Source organism: Perna viridis, chromosome 1, assembly GCF_037379345.1.
Source record: "Perna viridis isolate PV_CMFRI_1.1 ecotype Kerala chromosome 1, ASM3737934v1, whole genome shotgun sequence".
NCBI classification, from domain to species: Eukaryota; Metazoa; Mollusca; class Bivalvia; order Mytilida; family Mytilidae; genus Perna; species Perna viridis.
Window position 1 is genome coordinate 17,579,936 of NC_142445.1, and position 21,580 is coordinate 17,601,515.

Sequence of the window (21,580 nt, forward strand, 5' to 3'; positions counted from 1 at the left end):
CATGTGGTATATGTGGAAATTTATTGAATTGGTTTCAAAGTTATTTAGACAATAGAAAACAAAGGGTAGTAATCAAACAATCGTCTTCGCAACCTTGCAACGTTACAGCTCAGTTATTTATAATATATATTAATGATATTGCTGAAAACCTTTTGTCCTTATGTAGACTATTCGCAGACGACACGTCTCTGAGCTACTCTGATCGTGACTTATCACACATAGAGACAGTGGTTGTTCCAAAAAATGGCTCATGTCTTTTAATCCTGACAAAACGGAAATTATGTTGTTTTCTAATATTGAAACTCCCAAAATAAACTTTGTATTTAATGATAAAAATATACCAGTTACATATATGCATAAACATTTAGGTGTAACTTTTAGTAACGATGCAAAATGGAATAATCATGTTGAATGTATAATCAAAAATGTATCGAAACATTCAAATGTATTACGGAAACTTAAGTATAGTTTAGGAAGAAAGAATCTTGAATCACTATATCTTACTTTTATTCGACCGTCATTTGAATATGCATGTGAAGTTTTGGACAATATGGGTGTGGGTTATTGCAATAAACTTGAACAATTGCAGCTAGAGGCTGCTCGAATAGTAACTGGACTTCCAATCTTTACTAGTGCACGAATCATTTATAGTGAAATCGGATAGAAAACTCTAGCAGAAAGACGTGAAAGAAGAAAACTGCAGTTGTTCTATAGTATTCAACATAATAATGCTCCAGGATATTTATACAATTTGATCTCACCAACAATTCAGAGTACAACAGTTTACCCCTTACGTAATGGAAATGACTTGATACATCCTTTTTTTCGACTCTCTTTGACAAAAGACTCGTTTTTACCATCAACTATACGGTTACGGAATAAAACTCAATTTGTCTACTCGTAACATTGAATCTATAGGTAAATTTAAAAATGAATTAAAGAGGAGTAAATCAAATCCAGCAAACAGAGTTCCTAAATATTTCGAGTTTGGAAATCGTAAATTAAACATTATTTTAACACAAATACGATGTTCGGCTTCCTTTTTAAATTATGATCTCTCGAGAGTTAACATTATAACTGATCCATCCTGCCGATGTGGTGCTAGCGTTGAAGATTCAAATCATTTTTTCTTTGAATATTCTCACTATTCTGATATTAGAAGCAGACTCCTTATTAATCTAAATTGGTTACCGGAAAATTGTCGAGTAAATTTAAGTACCTTAACGTGTAGTCATCCGGCTCTTACCGATGAGCAAAATACAATAATTTTTAGTCATGTATATAATTATATAAAAGGATCTAAGAGGTTCTATATTGTATAATCAGTATCGTTGATACTGTAGTATAATTATAACAACCACATACATCATCACAATCTTTGCTAGTTATATCATGTCAATATTATGTTTATATATTTATTGTCTTGTTTTTGCATGCTTTCAATATGTATTGTTACACACTGTATATGGGAGAAGACTTAATAAGTTTGTCTAACTTGTCTAACTAATCCCTTTTGCATAATTACGCAAATAAAATATGTTTAAAATAAACTGAACCAGTTAAAATGTCAGGGCACCAAGTGTGATTTCTCTAGTTTCGTCTGATCCGAGTTATATGATATAAACCAAAATTAGCCGGATCACAAAATTAGAAACCCGTAAAACATCCGAAGATCCATTTATTGTTTTATCGGTGGAATAAAGTTGGCATCTTATTTCTATATCCTTTAGGATCAAAATAACTTATGTCGCCAGTCTCTCACTGGAACTTTCCTACTATTTCTGAACACTACACTCTTTACACTATGCCTTGTTTTCATTTATATACGTCTCTATAGATGAAAACTATGCATAGTATAAAGAGTAATAAATAGCCAGTGGACATGTCAGAGAACACGCATAATAATTCAAATATGGAAACAAAATGATTTAATGATATTTTTGAGGAATTTTTTTTAAAAATCCTGGTCCCAAGTGCCTATGTGATAAAGTGTATGGCCGGGTTACACTAGTTTTTGAGCGTTAAACCCTCCCCTAACCTGGGATAGTTTTGAGAAAAAAACAACAATAAATCAAACTACATGTATATTTTTTTTATTTAATTCGCACTTAACTCTGGAGTTCGATACTAACTAGTCATACTTTAACAAGTAGGACAAAATACAAGCTGTATCTACCTCGTTAGAGTGCCCGCTTTTTCTGTAAGCTATTTCAAAATCCAAAAGCAACTAATATGACCACACTTTCTCACTCAAACAAAAACATCAATAAAAATATGTCCAACATGATTTAGTGAAAATATATCATAAAATGTCTAAGTGAATAAGGTCTTCGTGCAAATGTCAATTTAAAAACATTAACATAACGATGTTACATGGGAATCCTGAACTTTGTAAAGGAACTATTAACCGCCGCTGGCATAGTAGAAAACAGGGAATAGAATACCAATTGATCATATAGTCTGTATATTATCCAACAGGATATATTGAAAACGTATAATAATTGTCTGAATAAAACAAGGTCTTCGCGCAAATGCCAAGATAAACGTAATGGCAGGAATTAAGTATGACGAAATATTATAGAGTTAATTAATATTTAATTATTTAAAAACATAATTCAAAGATTTAACAATGATACGGTGAAGAAAACCCTTCTTCTTCTACTTCTACCAGTTCGCGACCGCCATCAATTACTGATGATGCTGTCACTGTCACTTTTAGTGCGCAATGCCCTATTTTACTTAGTAGCCATTAAAAGAAAAATTAACAAAGTGTGCTGTACAATTAACTGTGCAAGTAAAAACAACTTGATTAATTTAATCAAGTAAATGAGCCTTGAAAGATTCAAGACTCTTGGCAGAGGCAATGTCAGTGGGCAGAGCATTCCAGTCCCGGATGGTTCTTGGGTAGAATGACTCTTTCCTCAGTACTGTGTTGCATGATGGTAATTGGTAGGAGTGTAGGCCCATATTTCGACTGAGTCTTACCGGACTGCTCAATCTGTTGGTCGCGTCGATTTTCACCAGACCATTTGCCAGTTTGTACATTAGTACGAGTCTAACTCTCCTCCTACGTTCTTCTAGTGTTGGCCATTTTAGATCTTCTAGCATGTTGGTAACTGAAGAAGTGTTGTGGTATCTGTTCGCTACATATCTGGCCGCTCTACGCTGGACCATTTCAATCCGGTCTTTGTCCTCTTTCAAGTATGGGTCCCAGGTTGTGCATGCGTATTCCATGGTTGGTCTAACTAATGACTGGTAAGCTTTCTCCTTAATGTTGGCATTTCTGATGTTAAGATTTCGTCTCAAGAAGCTCAAGGTGTTGTTTGCTTTCTTGCAGATGTTTGATATGTGCTGGTTCCACTTCATATCTGATGTTATAGAAACACCTAGATATTTCGCAGTTGTTACGTGCTCCAGTTCATGACTATGGAGGAAATAGCTGTTCTGAATAGGCTGTTTCTTTCTTGAGATTGACAGAACATTGCATTTCTCGGGATGGAAGCTCATTTTCCATCTTTGTTCCCATTCTGCCAATTTATTTAGGTCATCTTGTAGACTTATCCTATCGATATCAGATGTTATTATAAGATATACAATAGTGTCGTCTGCAAACAATCTGGTTTTTGATATGATGTTTTCCGGCATGTCGTTGATGTAGTATAAGAACAAGCTGGGGCCCAAAACCGATCCCTGAGGAACACCAGATTCCACCTGTATGTATTGGGATGTTTCTCCTTCTACAACTACTGCCTGATTTCGATTATTAAGAAAGCTTTGTATCCATCTGTTGGTGTTACCTCTTATCCCATAATGATGTAATTTGTGGGTCAATAAGCTGTGGCACACTTTGTCAAAAGCTTTACTAAAATCCATAATCAGACAGTCCGTTTGTTTACTGTTGTCAAGGTTTCTGGTTATATCATCAACAAACTCAACAAGTTGAGTGTCACAGGACAGACCGTTCCGGAACCCATGCTGTAGTGGATGTAATATATCATGTCTGTCAGCATGTGCCATGATGTTGCTGGTGATGATATGTTCCATTATTTTGCAGGCGATACAAGTCAGAGATACTGGACGATAAGCCTCAAACTTCTTGCCTTTCTTGAAGATGGGACAAACGAAGGCTGTTTTCCAGATACTGGGTATTTCTCCGGTGTTATAGGACTCTCTGTATATGATGGTAAGTATCGGTGATAGGTGAATGGCCAGTTCTTTCAGGACTCTTGGTGTAATATTGTCCGGTCCTGGTGCCTTGTGAGGGTTCAGGTTTTTCAATAGTTTAGTAACACCCACTTCTGTAATCTGGATGTCTGGCATGGTATCGTATGTACCTTTCATACTACAATTGTCAGTAAAAGATTCAACTGATACTTCGGACTTGGTTGAAAATGCCTTCTGGAATTGTTTATTTAAGATGTTAGCTTTATCTTTGGAATCTGGATGTAACGTTCCATCTGCTTTCAATGGTGGTATATTGTTGTTATCTGATCTGTTATGCTTTATATAGGTCCAGAAGCGTTTCATACAGTTTCCACTTCCAGCACTGTCATCTGTTTCCGGTGTCACTATGCCCTCTATATACTGCCAATATGCTTTCGTAAGTTGTCTCCGTGTTTCCTGTTTTAACTTTTTATATTTCTCCTTATCCGCTTTGTTGCCAGATTTCTTCTTTCGTTTATAGCATCGGTCTCTCTTACGGATCAATCTCTTTAAGTCTGTTTATCCCTGGACATCCATCTTTATTTTTTGCTGTTTTGTGTGGTATGTTTCTTTTTATGCTGTCTTCTAATTTAGACTGAAAAAGGTTCCACATAGAGTTCACCGATTCCCCATTGCTCTTCATATTGATGATTTCTTCATGGATGGATTTGACATCATTGACAACATTTTCCCATTTTGCTTTGCTATACAGTGGAATCTGTCGTGGTTTCTGTTGTTGTCTAGTTGGAATGATATCTATTTCAGTGTAAACAATGTCATGGTCGGATATTCCTGGAATGATCTCTGTCCTACGGAAACTAGAAGGGTGGTTTGTGATGACGAGATCTAAGGTGTTGGTACCTCTAGTTGGTTCTTCTACTATTTGTGTAAGACCATGATCGTCTAATATGTCTGTAAAAATTTGATGAATTTTTGCATACTGAGTGTTCGCCTTTATTGTGTTTCCTTTCCAGTCCCAGCCAGGAAGATTAAAGTCTCCAGCTACCACTACGAAAGCATTTTTTTATTCTGGAAGCTCTTTCCAAGCTCTTGCCAAATTGGTTCATACTCTCTTCATTGGATGTTCTAGGGTTGTAGTAAGTGCAAAGGTATATAGCTTTGTGGCCGACCAGCTCTAACTTGCACCATACTATTTCACAGTCAGTTTGTAGTTCCGGTGTAGCTGTAGCAATGTAGTTGTTTTAACTGCTATAAGGACACCACCGCCTGATAGATTGTGATCGTTTCTGAAAATGGTATAGCCTGATGGAAAAATCTGTGGGTCTTTTATACTGCTATCAACCCAAGTTTCTGTGCCAAATATTATATCTGGGTTTGTACTGCTAATCATGTTTTCGATCAGATGTTGCTTTGTTTTAATGGACTGGAAATTTACAATTACTATTCTTAGTGGCTGATGTTTTACTCGCTTTGATGTTGACGTTGTTCTCGTTGGTGTTGACGTATGCACTGGTTTAATTTGGTTAGACGGAACTGGACTGGCAAAGGAGGTGTCTGATAACACACTAAACTGATTTGATGTACTGAAAACCATGGAGAAGCAAAATGATGTATAGTTTGGGCAGATACAGGCAAGGCAATCCCAAGCGACAGCAGAGTCGTTGACATGTTCTAAGTATAGGCTAGATCTCATGGACTGACAATTTGCATGATACCATTGGTTGCATGTATCGCATACAAAGCATGTATCATCCCATGTAACTGGCTTGTCACAAGTACCGCATGGGTAAATTGATCCAGATATTGATGGTCCAGGATTGATGTTTACATCATTAGCCATTGTGATAAGGAACATGGACAGGTATGCTAAGATGATACTAGGTCGATGTTTTGGACATGCATGCATATCCCTCCCATTGTTCTGATTATACTCGGCGTCACATAAATAACATACTGTTAAAATTTGAATAAAAATATTTTCTACGACTTTATTGACACCTACCGTCGTTTAAATTGTCTTAAATGACTTGCTCATTCGTTTAGCCAAACGGCTTCTCCCTAAACATTGAATGGTTAAATTCCGGTCAGATTTTAATTCTAGGTGCCAATATTTACATTGTAAAAAGTCGGCCATGTTTACAGTGATCGGGTTGCTAGGAGATGTTGTTTACGTTTAAATGGTTTGTCCAAAAACCAAAGAACCCAGAATGCACTTCGGCGTTATTTCGGATATCTCGGATTTATTTTACGCGAACAACGTACAATACCGAGAAGTTGATCAAGCAGACGATTGTCACCGGACTTCGACGGGAACTTACGAACTTCGTTTGTAAACAAATCGTCCCGTAAAAACCAACATGGCGGATATTAGTATGGGATTTTCCCGTAAGGATTTGTTACGCATGATTTAAGCTAATAAGCGACTTGTTTTTGAGAAGCTGTTTGGCTAAACGAATGAGCAAGTCATTTAAGACAATTTAAACGACGGTTGGTGTCAATAAAGTCGTAGAAAATATTTTTATTCAATTTTTAACAGTATGTTATTTATGTGACGCCGAGTATAGTAATCACTCTAATAACAACACAGTCGTAATCTGTTGAACAGCTATGTTTGTTTACGATAATAAATGTGTGAACTTCATCTCTCAGATGGATAGATGTGTATCGGATGATGAAGCCTTGTATTAAGACGACTAAGATCAGTTTTGGTGTCATAGACGCCATTATTGTTTACGGTCCCATCAGAAAAAAAACTGACGGTGACAACTACTGGGCAAAATTCTGTATGATGGCCTTCAAGATGTGTTTCTCTGTGTGATGTTTGTGTAATGCAATCTTACCCACTGACCACTACAATTTTGTAATCTATTTAGAATTTAGAAATGTGAAAAATATCGAAAAATATCAGGAGCTGTTCAAAATTCCTGCCATTTTGTTGGGCATGCGCACAGAGACTTACGGATAAGTATAGTCAAATATTTTTCCAAACTAAAAAAAAAGGATTATGTTTGAACTTTCGAGCTTTATTTATTACATAACCATAAAACTAGGATGCCAAATCCATTTTTTATGAAGCTAGAACAAGCATAGCCAAAATTCAGCATCAAATCTACATTAATGGAAGAATTTAGTAAAACTGTTGATCATATCCAATCAATCAATCGATCGATCGATCAGTCAGTCAATTTTAGTACCTCTGAAATGTTAAAAAATATATAATTTGTTTTTTTTTCTTTCATGTATTTTACTATAAAATCTTTTATGAAGAAAGGAAAAAAATATAGGTCCTTTATTGTCTATGACTATTTTGCTGTCATAAGACGCACCTGCACTACTTTTCTTGCTAATAACATCCGGTTGTTTCGTGACTTGGTAGAACCACTTGTTTAACTTTAGTTGGTGTATATAAACGTAGGTTTCAATCATTCGATACTATGAAAAGATGATTCTTTTTGTATTCCGTTGGCTTTTAAAACAGTGCATTCTTTCATTTATTAATATAGCTTTCAGATCTGTAGAGATCGAGAAATAACCGAACTAAACAAGTTCGACAAAGTGTCAGTCGTAGTACATGTAGAATTTCACATACATTCATTCTCCATAAGGATTGTTGATTATTGGAAAAGCTTATCTGATTCTAATGTTACTTCAAGGTCCACCAATGCATTCAAATCTGCCTCAAATGACGAGGAATAGAACCTGTTCATGTTAATAATTATTTTGAAGTGTTAAAATGCGTATGTACATGTATTTTAGTGCAAATCCACACATAAGTTTATGTGTCTACAGGTTAAAAGTTTTTATAACATAAGAGAAAACTTACTACCAAAGATGAATAGGGGTCCACAGAAACCTTAGATACGATAACGTAACCCTCCCTACACTTAAGCTCTGTGAGATAGGGAGGGTTATGTTATCGAATCTACAGAAACCTTAGTGCTAAGATAAAGGTTCAGAAGTAAAACTCCTTTGCATTGCGCCTATGAGTATGACATCTCTTTATCATATCCTTTCATCTTTGAACTACAAATGTATTACTACAGCTTTCCTATATGTCTGCGCAGGGAGTGGACATTGCACACTACACTCAGCGACTTGTGTTTCTCTAACACTCAATTCGGAGCTTTAAATCCATGTTAGTCAGTAAAACACGGTGTCAGGCAGATTTTTTCACAGTGAAATGTGAGTGTTACACCCACCCAGCTCGGACATCGTATATTCCAGTTGTTAATTGTGTACGGAGAACCACCGACCTGGGTGAAAAATCACCCAGCACGGTGAAGTTAATCTCATTGATCTTTGCTGACAAGATGGACTTAAGTACCCAAGCTCCCAGGTCACTGACCTCCAAAATTTATGTGGGACCCCAGAAAATCACAACAAAGGAGTCCGGAGGACATGTGAAAGTTCTTAATCCAATCGCCGAAATCGATCTTATATTTAATTTGTCCAGCTTTAATCCAATGGACACAAAAAAACAGTGGTTGAGACGATTAGCACGTAGTATTGAAGATTGACAAATGTAATGTGAAAATTGTAAAAAAGACATTTATCGTTGATACATACTTCATGACTGTCCTGTATTGGGTAATTATATTTTAATTGCAGTCCATAAGGTAACCAGACACACAACTCAGACATTGTAAATAATGTGTTCATTTAAATTTCTAAAAATAGACAACTATATATGTGCGAGGTTTGTCATGGGATTATTTTTTATAAGGGAGTAAAATCGGTCGGCATGCATGAAAGTTCGAAACAGTTTAACAAAACTTATCATTAAAATAAAGACATATGTAGGTTGTATTTGAAACATACTTTATTCCTGACCTGCGGACCAACATTTTGTCAACATTAAACTCCCTTTGGAACAGGTGTCTATTAGGAACACATAAGGTTTTCCATCCGATATCGATGATACTTTAGAAAATCTCGAAAGTCAAAAGGGAATTTCTCATTCTACTGACCTTGCCATAAATTTTCTTTACCCGGGATACAAATGAAAACCATCCTTATGTAACTTACCAACAAATTGAAACACCCTGTAAATTTTAGAAACACTGTTGTGTTTGGCTGCTGGGGATTCCATTTTCATTCGAGTTAACTCTTTTTTCTGCACCAGAATCTGAACGATTAAAGAGACTTCAAAATTACACCTGCTCTTACGGGAGGTAACTCTGCAAAAACAAGATAAAATATGGCTGCATCCCGAGCTCCGCAAGTGGGGAATATAAAAAATTTCTCAGAGTAACTTGAAGCATTTTAGAGACCAAACACGACCGACAGAGGACACCATCTCGTCCTCTTTTGGACAACGTCTGATAACTTATATAATTATTACTGACAATATTCTCAGTCCTGATCAATGGCTTCTACATTCAATTCTCATGTACACATTATCATTGGACCTGTAATTAGTTTTTTTTTATTTCTAGAAAGTCGTTCAGAAACTAAAAGTGTCACCAGACCGTTTTTACAAGTCTGTCATTCAAATCAAATTATTAAAATCAATACTTTTAAAGTGTTTTATTTATAATTATAAATAGTAATTATCAATTTACAAAAGCAAAATTAAAATATCAGAAGATTACATTATTACTTGATAAAAATACGAAGTAATATTTCTACATGATATCTTCCTCTCATTGGACATAGCTGTAAAAAAACAACACACCAAAAATTGATAAACATGTACAAAACATAAAAAAAAAGATGATGCCAAATTTTTGATGACATGACTAATTTTTTTTTATCTTAACTGGAGTGCTCCGAATTACCAGGAAACAGAAACACAATATACATGGTATCTTATAATGAATTCCCTGTTACGCCTTATTGAATTTTATGACTTGCAATATACAAACGGTCGGTGTTGGCTAGGTGGAATCTGGATGGTAAACACTCAAAATGTTGGTGTAACACTGTGTTTCACTCAGTTCGGACGAGTGTGAGAGAAACAGTTGTCACTGAGTGTAGTGTATATTAGTTTAATATAAAGTCCTTTGTTTGTGCAACAATTTACTTGTATTTGTTGACATTTTAAAAAGTTTAGAAATGTTTAAATGTTATTTCCATTCCTTCTTAAATTTTTTTCTCAGTTTGTATTGATTTGCTTTGTTTATTTTGTTTTTTTTTTGGTTAATTGTTTGATGTATGTATACGATAGTAAAAAAATTGCAGTTGTATGTTGGTACATGTATGGCTCTGTCATCGTCTGTACCCTTTACGTGTACCCTTTGTTTTATCATGCAGTAACTTGTGTATTACAAAATGTAGTTGGTGATCATTATCAAATTAATAACTAGGTTCAAAACGACAAAAGAAAGGTTGGTTTTTATTGTGAGAGCTATGGCCCCAATCATTTTGGAATCGTGGGCCAAAAAGTAGCCTAAAGCCAGCATTTTGTCAAATTTCACTATAAACTGTAAATCCAATGAAAGCATAGGAATGTCTATGGTAATGTTCCAAAATATTCTTTACTAAAATTAAAATGTTCAGACCTGGGTTTATTTTTTAAGGGTAAAATCTTGAACTCCTTAGAAATAAGGGGCCAAAAAATAGGGGCTTGAGACACACATTTTCCTGATGTCCAAGACAATAACTTGAATGAATCTTTTTTGAAATTGTATTACAAGGTGCCATGTTCCACAAAATGAAGACTTGTATTGATTTTTGGGGCTGTGACTTGAGTCAAGTAAGACGAAGGGGCCAGAAACAAGTTTTTTTCCCTGATTATTTGATGATAGCTTGTTTATTTTTGGTCTAATTTTGAATTTTTTTTATTAGATTCATCCTGCAAAACATTGCCTGTGTTTTTCAATCAGATTTCAGATAACTTTTACAGTTTTTGGATTGTAAGGGGCCAGAAGTGGCCACTCCTGAAAAAAAATTTTGTTTTTCTTTTATTGCAACATGAAAAGAAAATATCAGATCTCTCGTGAAAATCCCTGCCTACTTTTTCAATCAGATTCAGATATCTCTTACAGTTTTCAGTCTTCACAACTAACTTTCCAGTTCACAGGCCCTAATTTCATTTTTCAGAAACTTTTTATATGGTGACTGTTGGCATGTAGAAGTCAATTTTACAGGCCCACCTCCATTTTGACAAGCCTTGGGCCTCAGACTACTGCTTAACTGCAAAGACTTGGTTTTCAAGTTATAAGAGGTCAAATGGGACCCCCATTTTTTGGCAAGATTTTGACACAATAAAATACAAGCCTAAATACAAGATCTTTAAGAAGTATGCTTACCAAATTAACCCGATCAATTACTGTTTTTGAGACACATGTAACAAAGTACTAAAACTACTATTGTGTCCTCAAGTGAGCATGAGTTCAGCTGGCTGTGGTCATATTCTGCAAAGCTTTTTATGAAAATATTGACCTACATGTTCCCCCTTGCAAAATAATTACATTGACAGCAGTTCCTAAATTAACCTCCATCTGCTCTAAACTGCATAGATGACATGCACAGTCTCATGGTACAGATGTGCAGTTTAAGTTAACAGGGAGTAGGAACACACAATCCTTTAGTTTGTTATTGTTGTTTTTGATTAATTTGTGTAACATGTATGCTGTATCCTCTGTTACAATTGTAGAGGAAAGATTTGTCTTTTTACTAATATTTTATTTCAGCAAATTTTCAAATATGTCCTTTGACAGTGATGCTCAGAATCTGTAGCTTGGCTTGGGGTACGGACTTATAATACGGTTCCTTTTATCATTTAAAAAAAAATAAAAATATGAAATAAATACCACATGATGAAATGAAAAAGAAAGAAATCTGGTATGTTCCAATGGCCCAGTTGTTTGTCTAAGTCCAGGGATTGAATTTTATAAATTTTTCCACGCTTAATTTAGCAAGTACTGAAAATTTACACTTGTTAAATTTAACTTTTTGGAATTATTTCTGGACTTTACCCATATGACATATAGAATTCCACTAGCAAATTTTTTTACAAGTGGAAATAATTTCAATTAGCAAAATTGAATTTTAACTTGCATTTAGCAAGTATTTCCCCTTAAATTTGATTACTGAAGACTATAATCATTGGCTAAACATTAACCATATGCCTTTATTCTTTGCTGGCAACATTACTGCATATTTATGGTAGCCATTAAAGCACTAGTGGCTGCATGACCCTTAAAAAAGACCATAATGAGACAAGCTAGGTAGATGTACATTTCATGTTAAGTAGTCATGATGTCAAAATACATTTGAACAGGACATTTACAAACTACATGGTCACATACATGGCAAAACATGTTTTTACATACATACATGTACAAAATGTACATTGTATCATAAAAATATCTCAATTTTCAGTTACAAACCAAAACCTTTAGAGTAAATAATGCCTATAAATAATGCATATAAATGGTCACTTAGTTTTGTTGTTACTTAATTTGTTTCGTGCTTTCTTTGTACATACAATATACATGTACGTGTATTTGCAAACACTTTATGGAAATCAGCCACATACTGTGTAGTTACTGGTACAAATGTATGTGAAAGTAAGTATATTGCATCAATGCTTATAAAAGGATGGGGTTATTGGTGATAAAAAAAACTATTCATGTGCATTAAGTTAGACAATGTACATGTGTGGTACAAAGTGTACATGTATTTGTATCTTTTATTTTAAGGTAGATAATCTTCAAGATGTTTACTTCTATGGATGGTAAAGGAAGTGGAAAAGATTCTATTGTGGATGATTTTATGTATGGATCCAATGTGGCATCTGCACATGTTTATATCAGGATGGGTATGTTATACAAGTACATGTAGCACATTTTTATATCAGGTAGGGTATGTTGTACAAATACATGTATAGGTTGAATCTGTCACTACATGGTGATCCAGACAGGTTTATAGCAAAGATATTGAAAAAAAATATTGTTTGATTTATTTATGTATAACTACAAATGTATGGAAAGTATCAAGTTAAATATTTTTGTGGAAACTGGAAGGATTGGGTATCATACTGGTGTACAAGAGTATCAATAGCTTCATTTCACTGATAGATATAAATACAGAGTAGATACATTAGGTGCACCACTTGTTGAGTACCTTTTAGATCATTCAATAAGATAAGCCTGCCAATAAATCTTTCACAAACTCTTCCTAAAATTGACTAGCCTTAGGGTACTTGGCCAATTTTAATTAAACCCATGTGTGAACAAAAACGATCAGTTCATGATTTGAAAGGTAATACATGAACCCATGCTTGCAGTGACTGATTCTAGATATTTCGAAATCTAGAAAGAATAGATGCACAATTACTAAGTTACGCAATTGAAATATGCATGATGTAATATGGAAATATACATGTAATACTTATTTCTCCTCCTTCACCTTTATGTATTAATCCTTTTTCCATTTACTTTTTCTTTCAATAGGCTTTCTTAGGAAAGTGTATGGTATTTTGTCAGCACAGATACTTCTCAGTACTGTAGTGGCAGGATTAATAATGGCAAGTGAAACAGCTACACAGTTTGTACAACAAAAGTAAGAACCCCCATGACATGTACCATGACTATGTCAAGATGTTTTAAAATTTTATGTACATTAAATATGTCTATTGATAATGAGAAATATTTATGAAAGAATTTTAATGCAGAGATATTATGCATTTCTTCACAAACTTGAACACAAAAAAAAAGATTAAAATTTGTCTTTTTATCATCTTTTTGTAATTTGCATGTAGGAATATAAAGGAGAAAAATGGTTCAGGCATATCAATTATCTGGATAGCAGGTGCCACTTTAAATGAAAATTTTCAAACTATACACAATTTACTAATACTAGAAATTTTGAAATTATTGTGAAAATGTGATCGATTTTTAAATTGGAGTATAAATAATTCAAACTTTCATAATGGAATTTTTAACAAAACTCAAGTAGCAGTCTTTCTAAAAATCAGGCTGGAGGCAAGGATCGCGCTGGGCTTCGCCAATGTCGCAATTTGCAATTTTTAATTTGTTCTGCTGACAAGAATAACCAGTTAGCAATTTTCTTGACGTGTAGGTTTTGTATATTGAAATTGACAGGATGTTTGTCAGCAACAGATATTTTTCTCCTATTTAACAATTCTGTTGACACCTGGTCGGAGTTGACTGACTAGAACAAATTTAAGACTGAAGCCAATCAAAGGTAATTAGACTAGTTGACCGTGACTCGCAACATACTCATGGGAGGTGTCAATCAGATGTAAATATGTTATTGAACCAATCAAAATTCTCATCATTTGGCCAAAGGTAAACACAATCATGGCCATGTGCACATGGCTACATACAAGCTCACAGCCCTGTTAAACCATATGATACATTCATAAACAGATATTAGAATAAATTAAATCCAATTAACAATGATTATCCCATCAAGATTTGTCTAAAACACCTCAAATTGCAAGAATTGATAAAAGAAAATGGATGATATTTGTTTACACTTTTGCCATGTGGCTTTTTTTCGGCAGGAAAACCGGTAAACAAATAGAATGGGTATTTCCAGAATTTAATTAATGAAACACTGAAGGCATTAAGTCATAAATATTCAGATATCAAGCTGGTGTATAAGAGAACTAGAGATGATTAAAAAGGGACACAATAAATGGTCTGTGGTAGTTTGCTAAAACTGGTTTCACTTGTAAAAAGAATCAAGATTGTTGAAAATTTATAAAAAAAAATTATATTATATTTTAAGATAAATTTAATTAGACCACAAATGATATGTTTTAGAATCAGGAACTATATGAGCATAGTAATATAAAGTCCTTGATGGAAATAAAACGCCTGTTTCTGAAATAGTACTTCATTATTTTGCAAAGTGAAAGTGACTAATGGTTTTAGATCCTGACTTAAGACCTGCCTTATACATGCATCAAGAGTGAATCTTTAGTACATGTACATGTATGTCATGAATGAAGGGGTTGTTTTTATGAATTGACAAAGATAACTCATCAGTGGACTTAATACTGTTAATTTAAAAAAAATAAAATGATATTTTTTTGGCACCCAGTTTGGTTTTTATTTATGGTACTTAATGTGTGCATTTTGTCAAAATATCAAAAATGATGCTTTATTTTAAAATGACCAGATCTTAATTAAAAATGCACACAATAACTTCCATTTTACAGTATTTGTACACTTTTGATTGATTGGTTTTAGTCCAATAGTAGATATCGTATAGTGGGTAATTTTCAAAAAAGCTTTTGGTATTATATAGGGCTCTGTCTGAAATTACCGAAAGCCTAAGTAATTAGTGCACTAATATCATTGGCCAGTTAGAAATGCCAAAACTTTTTCATTTGCCCTTTTGCTTCAAATTGCTCAATTTTCATCCCCAAAATATTATTTCATGCAATTTATATTCATCAGAAAGCCACTTTTCTCTGCTTCTAGACCATACATGTATAAAGATTCAACAAAGATTTCAAAAAAAATATTTGCACAATACTAGGAAAATAGAAGTTAAGAAAAAACCAAAAACATGCCATGTTGTGTACAGTCAGTTAAAACCATTCATTAGTGGCATAAAGCAGCTACATTGCATTGAATTGTATAATTGTTGAGCAATTTGGTTTTGATTTCTTCCTTTATTTCTGTTGATTTTTTTTAGCAATTGGCTACTACTTATTGCTCTGATTGGAACACTTGGTGTACTGTTTCCTCTGATGATCTTCAGACATCAAACACCACATAACTACATATTTTTGGGAATTTTCGTAAGTAATTTGGCATATCCTAAAAATTAATCAGGATCAGAATATGAGGACATTGTTACATAAATTTATTTATTTCAGTCTTAAGATTAACTTAGCGGTTTACAATCAGTTTTTCATTTGTAATTCAACTTTTATTTGTAATATGTAGTTTCAGCCTAGAGTGCTTTCTGAAATTTGATCAAATTTGATTATTCTTATTTCAAAATGTTATTTTTTTGTTTGTTTGCAGACTTTAATGGAAGCATACAGTATTGGTGTGATTGGTAAGCTTCAGTTTCTTTGCTTATGCATGTTTGCAAAGTGTACAAAATTTCTTATATGACCAGCGTGCGTTAAATACTGATTTCTGGTTTTGAATCACCTATACTGGTAAATTTCCATACTTTGGCATGGACATCTTTAAAAGCACAAGCTTGAGGTCTATAGATTAATCTGAAATTTTTGTAAGGTACATTCACGAAAAAAAAACCTTGTAAAAAAGATAAAAAACAGCAAAAGTTGTCCAACTAGTCCTGAGTAAAGCAGAAACCTTCCAAAACACGTCATGTTTTTGTAGCACTGTATTATAATGTCTGTGAAATTTTGATCTCTGATGACAGAACAAGTGTATGAACAAAGAACTTGTGGTATATGGGTTTGGTTTATAAAATCTTCCAAACAATAATTTGTGTATTTAAACAGTTTACAAACAAGTCATCTACAACATTTTCTGTAGATTTATTACACTTCACTTCTTTTAAGGCAGTTATGTTGGTATTCAATGTCATTATGAAAATACAATATAATTATGAAAATAAAATATAATTATGAAAATACAATATAATTATGAAAGTCAGTGTTATTATGACAATACAATGTAATAATGAAAGTCAATGCTGTTAAGAAAGTACAATATGAATACAAAAATACAATATAATTATGAAAATACAATGTAATTATGAAAGTCAGTGTTGTTATGAAAATACAATATAATTATGAAATTGAGAACCTTGAACTTTACTTTCTGTTATTACAGTAACATTTTATAAGGTCCATTCAGTGATTGAAGCTTTTATGTTGACTTTTGCTGTGACTGCTGCACTTACTATATATACGCTACAGAGCAAGAGAGATTTCAGTTCATGGGGAGCAGGGTAAATTTTTAATGATACAGACAAGCACAAAGTTAGTCAAACTGGTGCAGACCTAAGAGAGTGAAATATTTTGCATTTATTGAAGTGGTCTTTTATGTTTTTTTTATTCAGGATTTTTAATGTAAATGATTATCACTCATCACATATGACCCAGCTCTTTAATTGTTGATTCCATAGGGTTCCATACATATTTCACCAAAAATTTTTGTTGTAGTTTGAACCATATTATCCATTGGGACATAAAAAGCCACTCAAATCGACTGGGATAGACTCCTGTTAAAAAATCGGGAATATATATGATTATTCTTAACCCGAAGGAAAGGTGTAATGAGTCCCCCCATGCCAAAAAACAATCCAAGAAACTGGCACTATTTTCACTTCAAAAAAATTTTTCAATTTCACCTCTAATTTAACACATTTTTTGTGAAGTTGCAGTCTAGCTTTATTACAGTGGTGATGGTATTTGCACAATAATTCCAAAAGCAGTTACATTATTGTTTCTGTGTAGTACTACTTTTTTGTCTGACTCAGTTGAAAGTTCATTAGAGGTATTAGGCCATGTAAGCTGAAATGTTCTATAAATATCAAAAGTTTATAACAAATTAATGTCTATTGATTAAGAATAGCTCATTATCAAAATTTTTTATCCATATCATTGCTTTAATAAAGTAAATAGGAAATAAAAAAAAGAAGATATGTACTAAGCATTTCTTTACAATGGAAACTTCATCTTTTTCTAAGTAATTTTGTATATCTTGGTTCAAAGATCATTCATTCATAAATCTCAACTGATTATTAGCCATTTGTCATTAGTAACATATTGAGTATGTTACACAGGCAATAAAAAAATCACTGAAGTACAAGTAACATTTCCAAACATAAATACTTTATATTTAATTTGTTTGGCTTATTAGAAGGAATATATTTGGCGACAATTTAACTTCGAAGGTGCCCATAACAATAACTGAATTTTCATGTAGACCAACTTCATGATCGGTGAATATTTCAGTATAGAGATATCATGAGTCTAAATCACTGGCAGTAAACACTTATGTCAGCAAAGACCTGAACCAATTATTGTTGTGTTGCTTCTATTCATAAGGACTTATCAAGTAAAAATACAATAATGATACAGAAAAGTTTTGTTGCATCATACTTATATTAAAATGCTTGAGTTGTTATGTTGGGGCAAAAAAAATATTTGTATTTGTATTTTTACGTGTATGAAGCTTGTCAGGGGTCACATGAAATCAAATTTGACACATGAGCCCTAATATTGTGAAGATGCATTATCTGGAATTATCATGGAACTGAAGTGGTTTGAATCAGGAACAATTATGCATGTATACGAATTAGTTCACTTTCTCGAAAGTTTTTGTTTTCACGATGACTATAGCGACCTATGCAATTCTTGACATTGACTGTCCTGACGTACCAGTTTTAGTATGTTGATAGAACTTCAGTTGTGACCATGTTTTTGTAGAATGTCAGATTTTAATAAAACCACTGTTTCTCTGGTTTCAGATTGTTTGCAGCTTTGTGGGTTTTAATCATTGCTGGCATACTTCAGGTAAGTATATTTTGATGATAAAATATGGCGTCCACAGGAAGAATATATATATTCTCCAGTAAATGGCACTTTTTCAAGTTAAATGCAGTGAATAACCATAGAAATACAAGGTTTAAAAGTAAGAAAACGACACCTTTACAATTTATAACTGGAAAATCTTTTAACTCAATTTTGAAGTTAAGGCCTTGGTTCTCATTCTGTTGTGCACCCCACTAAGCTAAAACTAGTTTTACCTTTATTATATGAATATTTTATATTATACTGGATCTTCTTAGGTGATATACTAGGCTCATATTCTCTCTCAGCATTCTGTATTCCCAAAGTTATCGGGGAATATGAGACCATATCCCATTGGATGTCCTGAATAACAAATATGTTCTTCTGGGGTTTATTTTTTTTCTAATTAAAAATCTGTTCCAGTCATCAACCTTAAATATGCATGAAGTTTGTGACGTGACACATCAAGATAAACAGCTATTTTTCTTTATTTTCATATATTCTTATTCAAAAAGACATCGACTTCCCGCATAATTTGTATGATTGGATATTTATTTTATCTCCACTTTTATGAAAACGTTATTCACATGCCCACATCTGCCACAGGTATATGGTCTCAGATCTCCTGTCAAGCTAACCAATCAAATTGCAGAATTAGTTTGTGTATTTAACTCCAGTAAAATACATTTCATTTAAGGTGTCATAAATTATATCAAAATATATGTGTACCAATGAAAAAAAGGGTTGCATACTGTATTGAGCTACTGCATTACTACTATGGTTTTGAATGAAATACTTTTTTGTTGTAGATTTTCTTCCCAACTGAGATAATGGACAAAGCTATTGGTGTAGGAGGAGCCTTGGTATTTTCCTTGTTTATCATCTTTGATACTCACCTTCTGATGCACAAGCATAGTCCGGAGGAATACATTGTGGCAGCTGTTAATCTATACCTAGACATTGTTAATCTCTTCTTACATATTCTAAGAATCATGGGTGAAAGAAAAAATTAAAAGAATTTGTTGTAATGTTGCTGGTCAAACTCTTTTTTTATCATGTTTGGGTCTTGTGAAACATCATACCTATTAGGCCACTCTTAAATTTTTACTTGTTCTTTTGTCTCAAATAAATATTCCAAATTTTAAGAAAACCTCTTTGTTTCATATTTTGCTACCCTTTTTGTATTTCTTACTATGCAAAAAAATATTATTTTACTTGAAAAATGTTTATTGCTCTGCTATCAAGTTCATAAGGTAAAAGTAAATAAAAATTGTAGGAAAGTGAAATTACTACAGAACTACTAAAGAATTACTTGCTTATGTATTTTTGAAATATTGAAGAACTTATAAATCAATTTTTTGTGGCCTTATGTTTTACTGACTTATTTCATATTCAAATTTCACATGTCAGGAGAACTCCCCTTCCAGCCAATTTCAATGTTTTGTTTTGTTGGAATTTAATTCATTGTGACATAATTGTTTTGTTTTGTTCTTGCATATTTATTTTGAGCTCATGGATATTATTAAACAAAAAAGAATGGATTCAGATTGCTTATAACTTGTGTTGCTTCTATTCATAATGACTTACAAAGTAAAAATACAGTAGTTGTACAGATAAGTTTTGTTGCATCATACTTGTATAAAAATACTTCAGTCTATGTTGTAAAATCTTCACCTAAAAAAATAACTATCTAAAAATATATGTAGTAGGCCAAAATAAAGTTCCTCTTATTCGTTCATAAATTGGTTGCAGTAATGGTAAGCTTCTCTATGTTCGTACATTAGGGCAAATGATTTCTATTTGTTAAGATGGGCAAAAACTTTTGATTGTAATGCCTAAGAAAACATTTACACCACAATATTTTTAGAAATATTATGTATTCTATTAATTTATTAACTAAAATGCTGTTTTGACACTGGTTATATTAGTAATATTAGAAATTGTATAGATACATAAATGGATTTCACCTACGTAGCATATTGCAACATTCAGATGACTGCCAATCTGTTCTGCTTAGATTATTATTATCTATACAGTGATGTTTTCCCCCCTTTTTTTTTATCATAGCCAATTACACGGTATCTTGCAATTTTTACCCGTATTTCAAATTTGACCCCAACTTCTCCAAAAGTCAAATGTTTCACTAAATATTAATTATACGTGTATCAAATTGAAAATTTTGAGTTGGAGGGCCAGATTCTAACTAGACCTTTATATTTGTTTTGTATTGGTACTAAATCTTGGATTTAAAATTGTTCTTTTTGTAAGGTAAATGAAATGTTTTGTGTTTTGTTTTGTTGAAGTATAACATGTTACATATGGGAGTGGTCATGTTATTAATCATGCCCTGCTTTACTTGTTATCATATTATCATGTTTATCCAATAAACAGTATTTTCATATCATGTTGTTTTCTTTAATAAAGAGAGATGTGTATTAACCAACATTTTAGAGCTCACCATGTAGGAGGAGGGCGTAAAATGGTATTGTGTGTCTGTCCTTTAATCATTTAACAAAATTTTGTAACAATTTTTTCTGTTCTTATTATAACAATTGCTTAACATGTAATTTCAGAATTACACTATGTCATTTAGTTATTTGTTAGTTACTCATCACAGCCATTCAATATTTTGACTTAAGCTTTATAAAGGAATGGTGTAAGATTATGAACCTGTGCAAAAATATCTACTTCTTGTTTAATGAGAGGTAGGGTTTTATAAGTCAGAAAAGATTTACAGAACATTTGTTCTTTCATTTTTGTTTTTTGGCTATGACGGACTGTATCTCTCACAGGTTAAATAGCCAATTGCAACAAAGAAAGTAAAAGTAGTCCAGTAAAGTTCAGAGGGTCAATAAATAAATTTATCCAACTTTTTGTACGCAGGTCCACATCTTTATATTACAATTTATGTTAATATATATTCAAATTATACAAAAACTTCATTGCTACACAACAGAATTTTTGGGATGATAACTGTTAATTGCACATGATTAA

General features: G+C 33.0%; 1 protein-coding gene across 1 annotated transcript; it reads left to right on the forward strand.

The window, feature by feature from the left end:
- The first annotated feature begins 7,494 nt into the window (after positions 1-7,494).
- Positions 7,495-20,987, forward strand: LOC148627541 (protein lifeguard 4-like). The gene is made up of 8 exons (XM_088574500.1): positions 7,495-7,575; positions 12,810-12,928; positions 13,563-13,671; positions 15,781-15,886; positions 16,116-16,149; positions 16,902-17,019; positions 18,544-18,589; positions 19,396-20,987. The coding sequence occupies exons 2-8, from the start codon at positions 12,826-12,828 to the stop codon at positions 19,597-19,599; spliced, it is 720 nt and encodes a 239-aa protein (XP_088430626.1). The 5' UTR covers positions 7,495-7,575; positions 12,810-12,825; the 3' UTR covers positions 19,600-20,987.
- Positions 20,988-21,580: the final 593 nt, after the last annotated feature.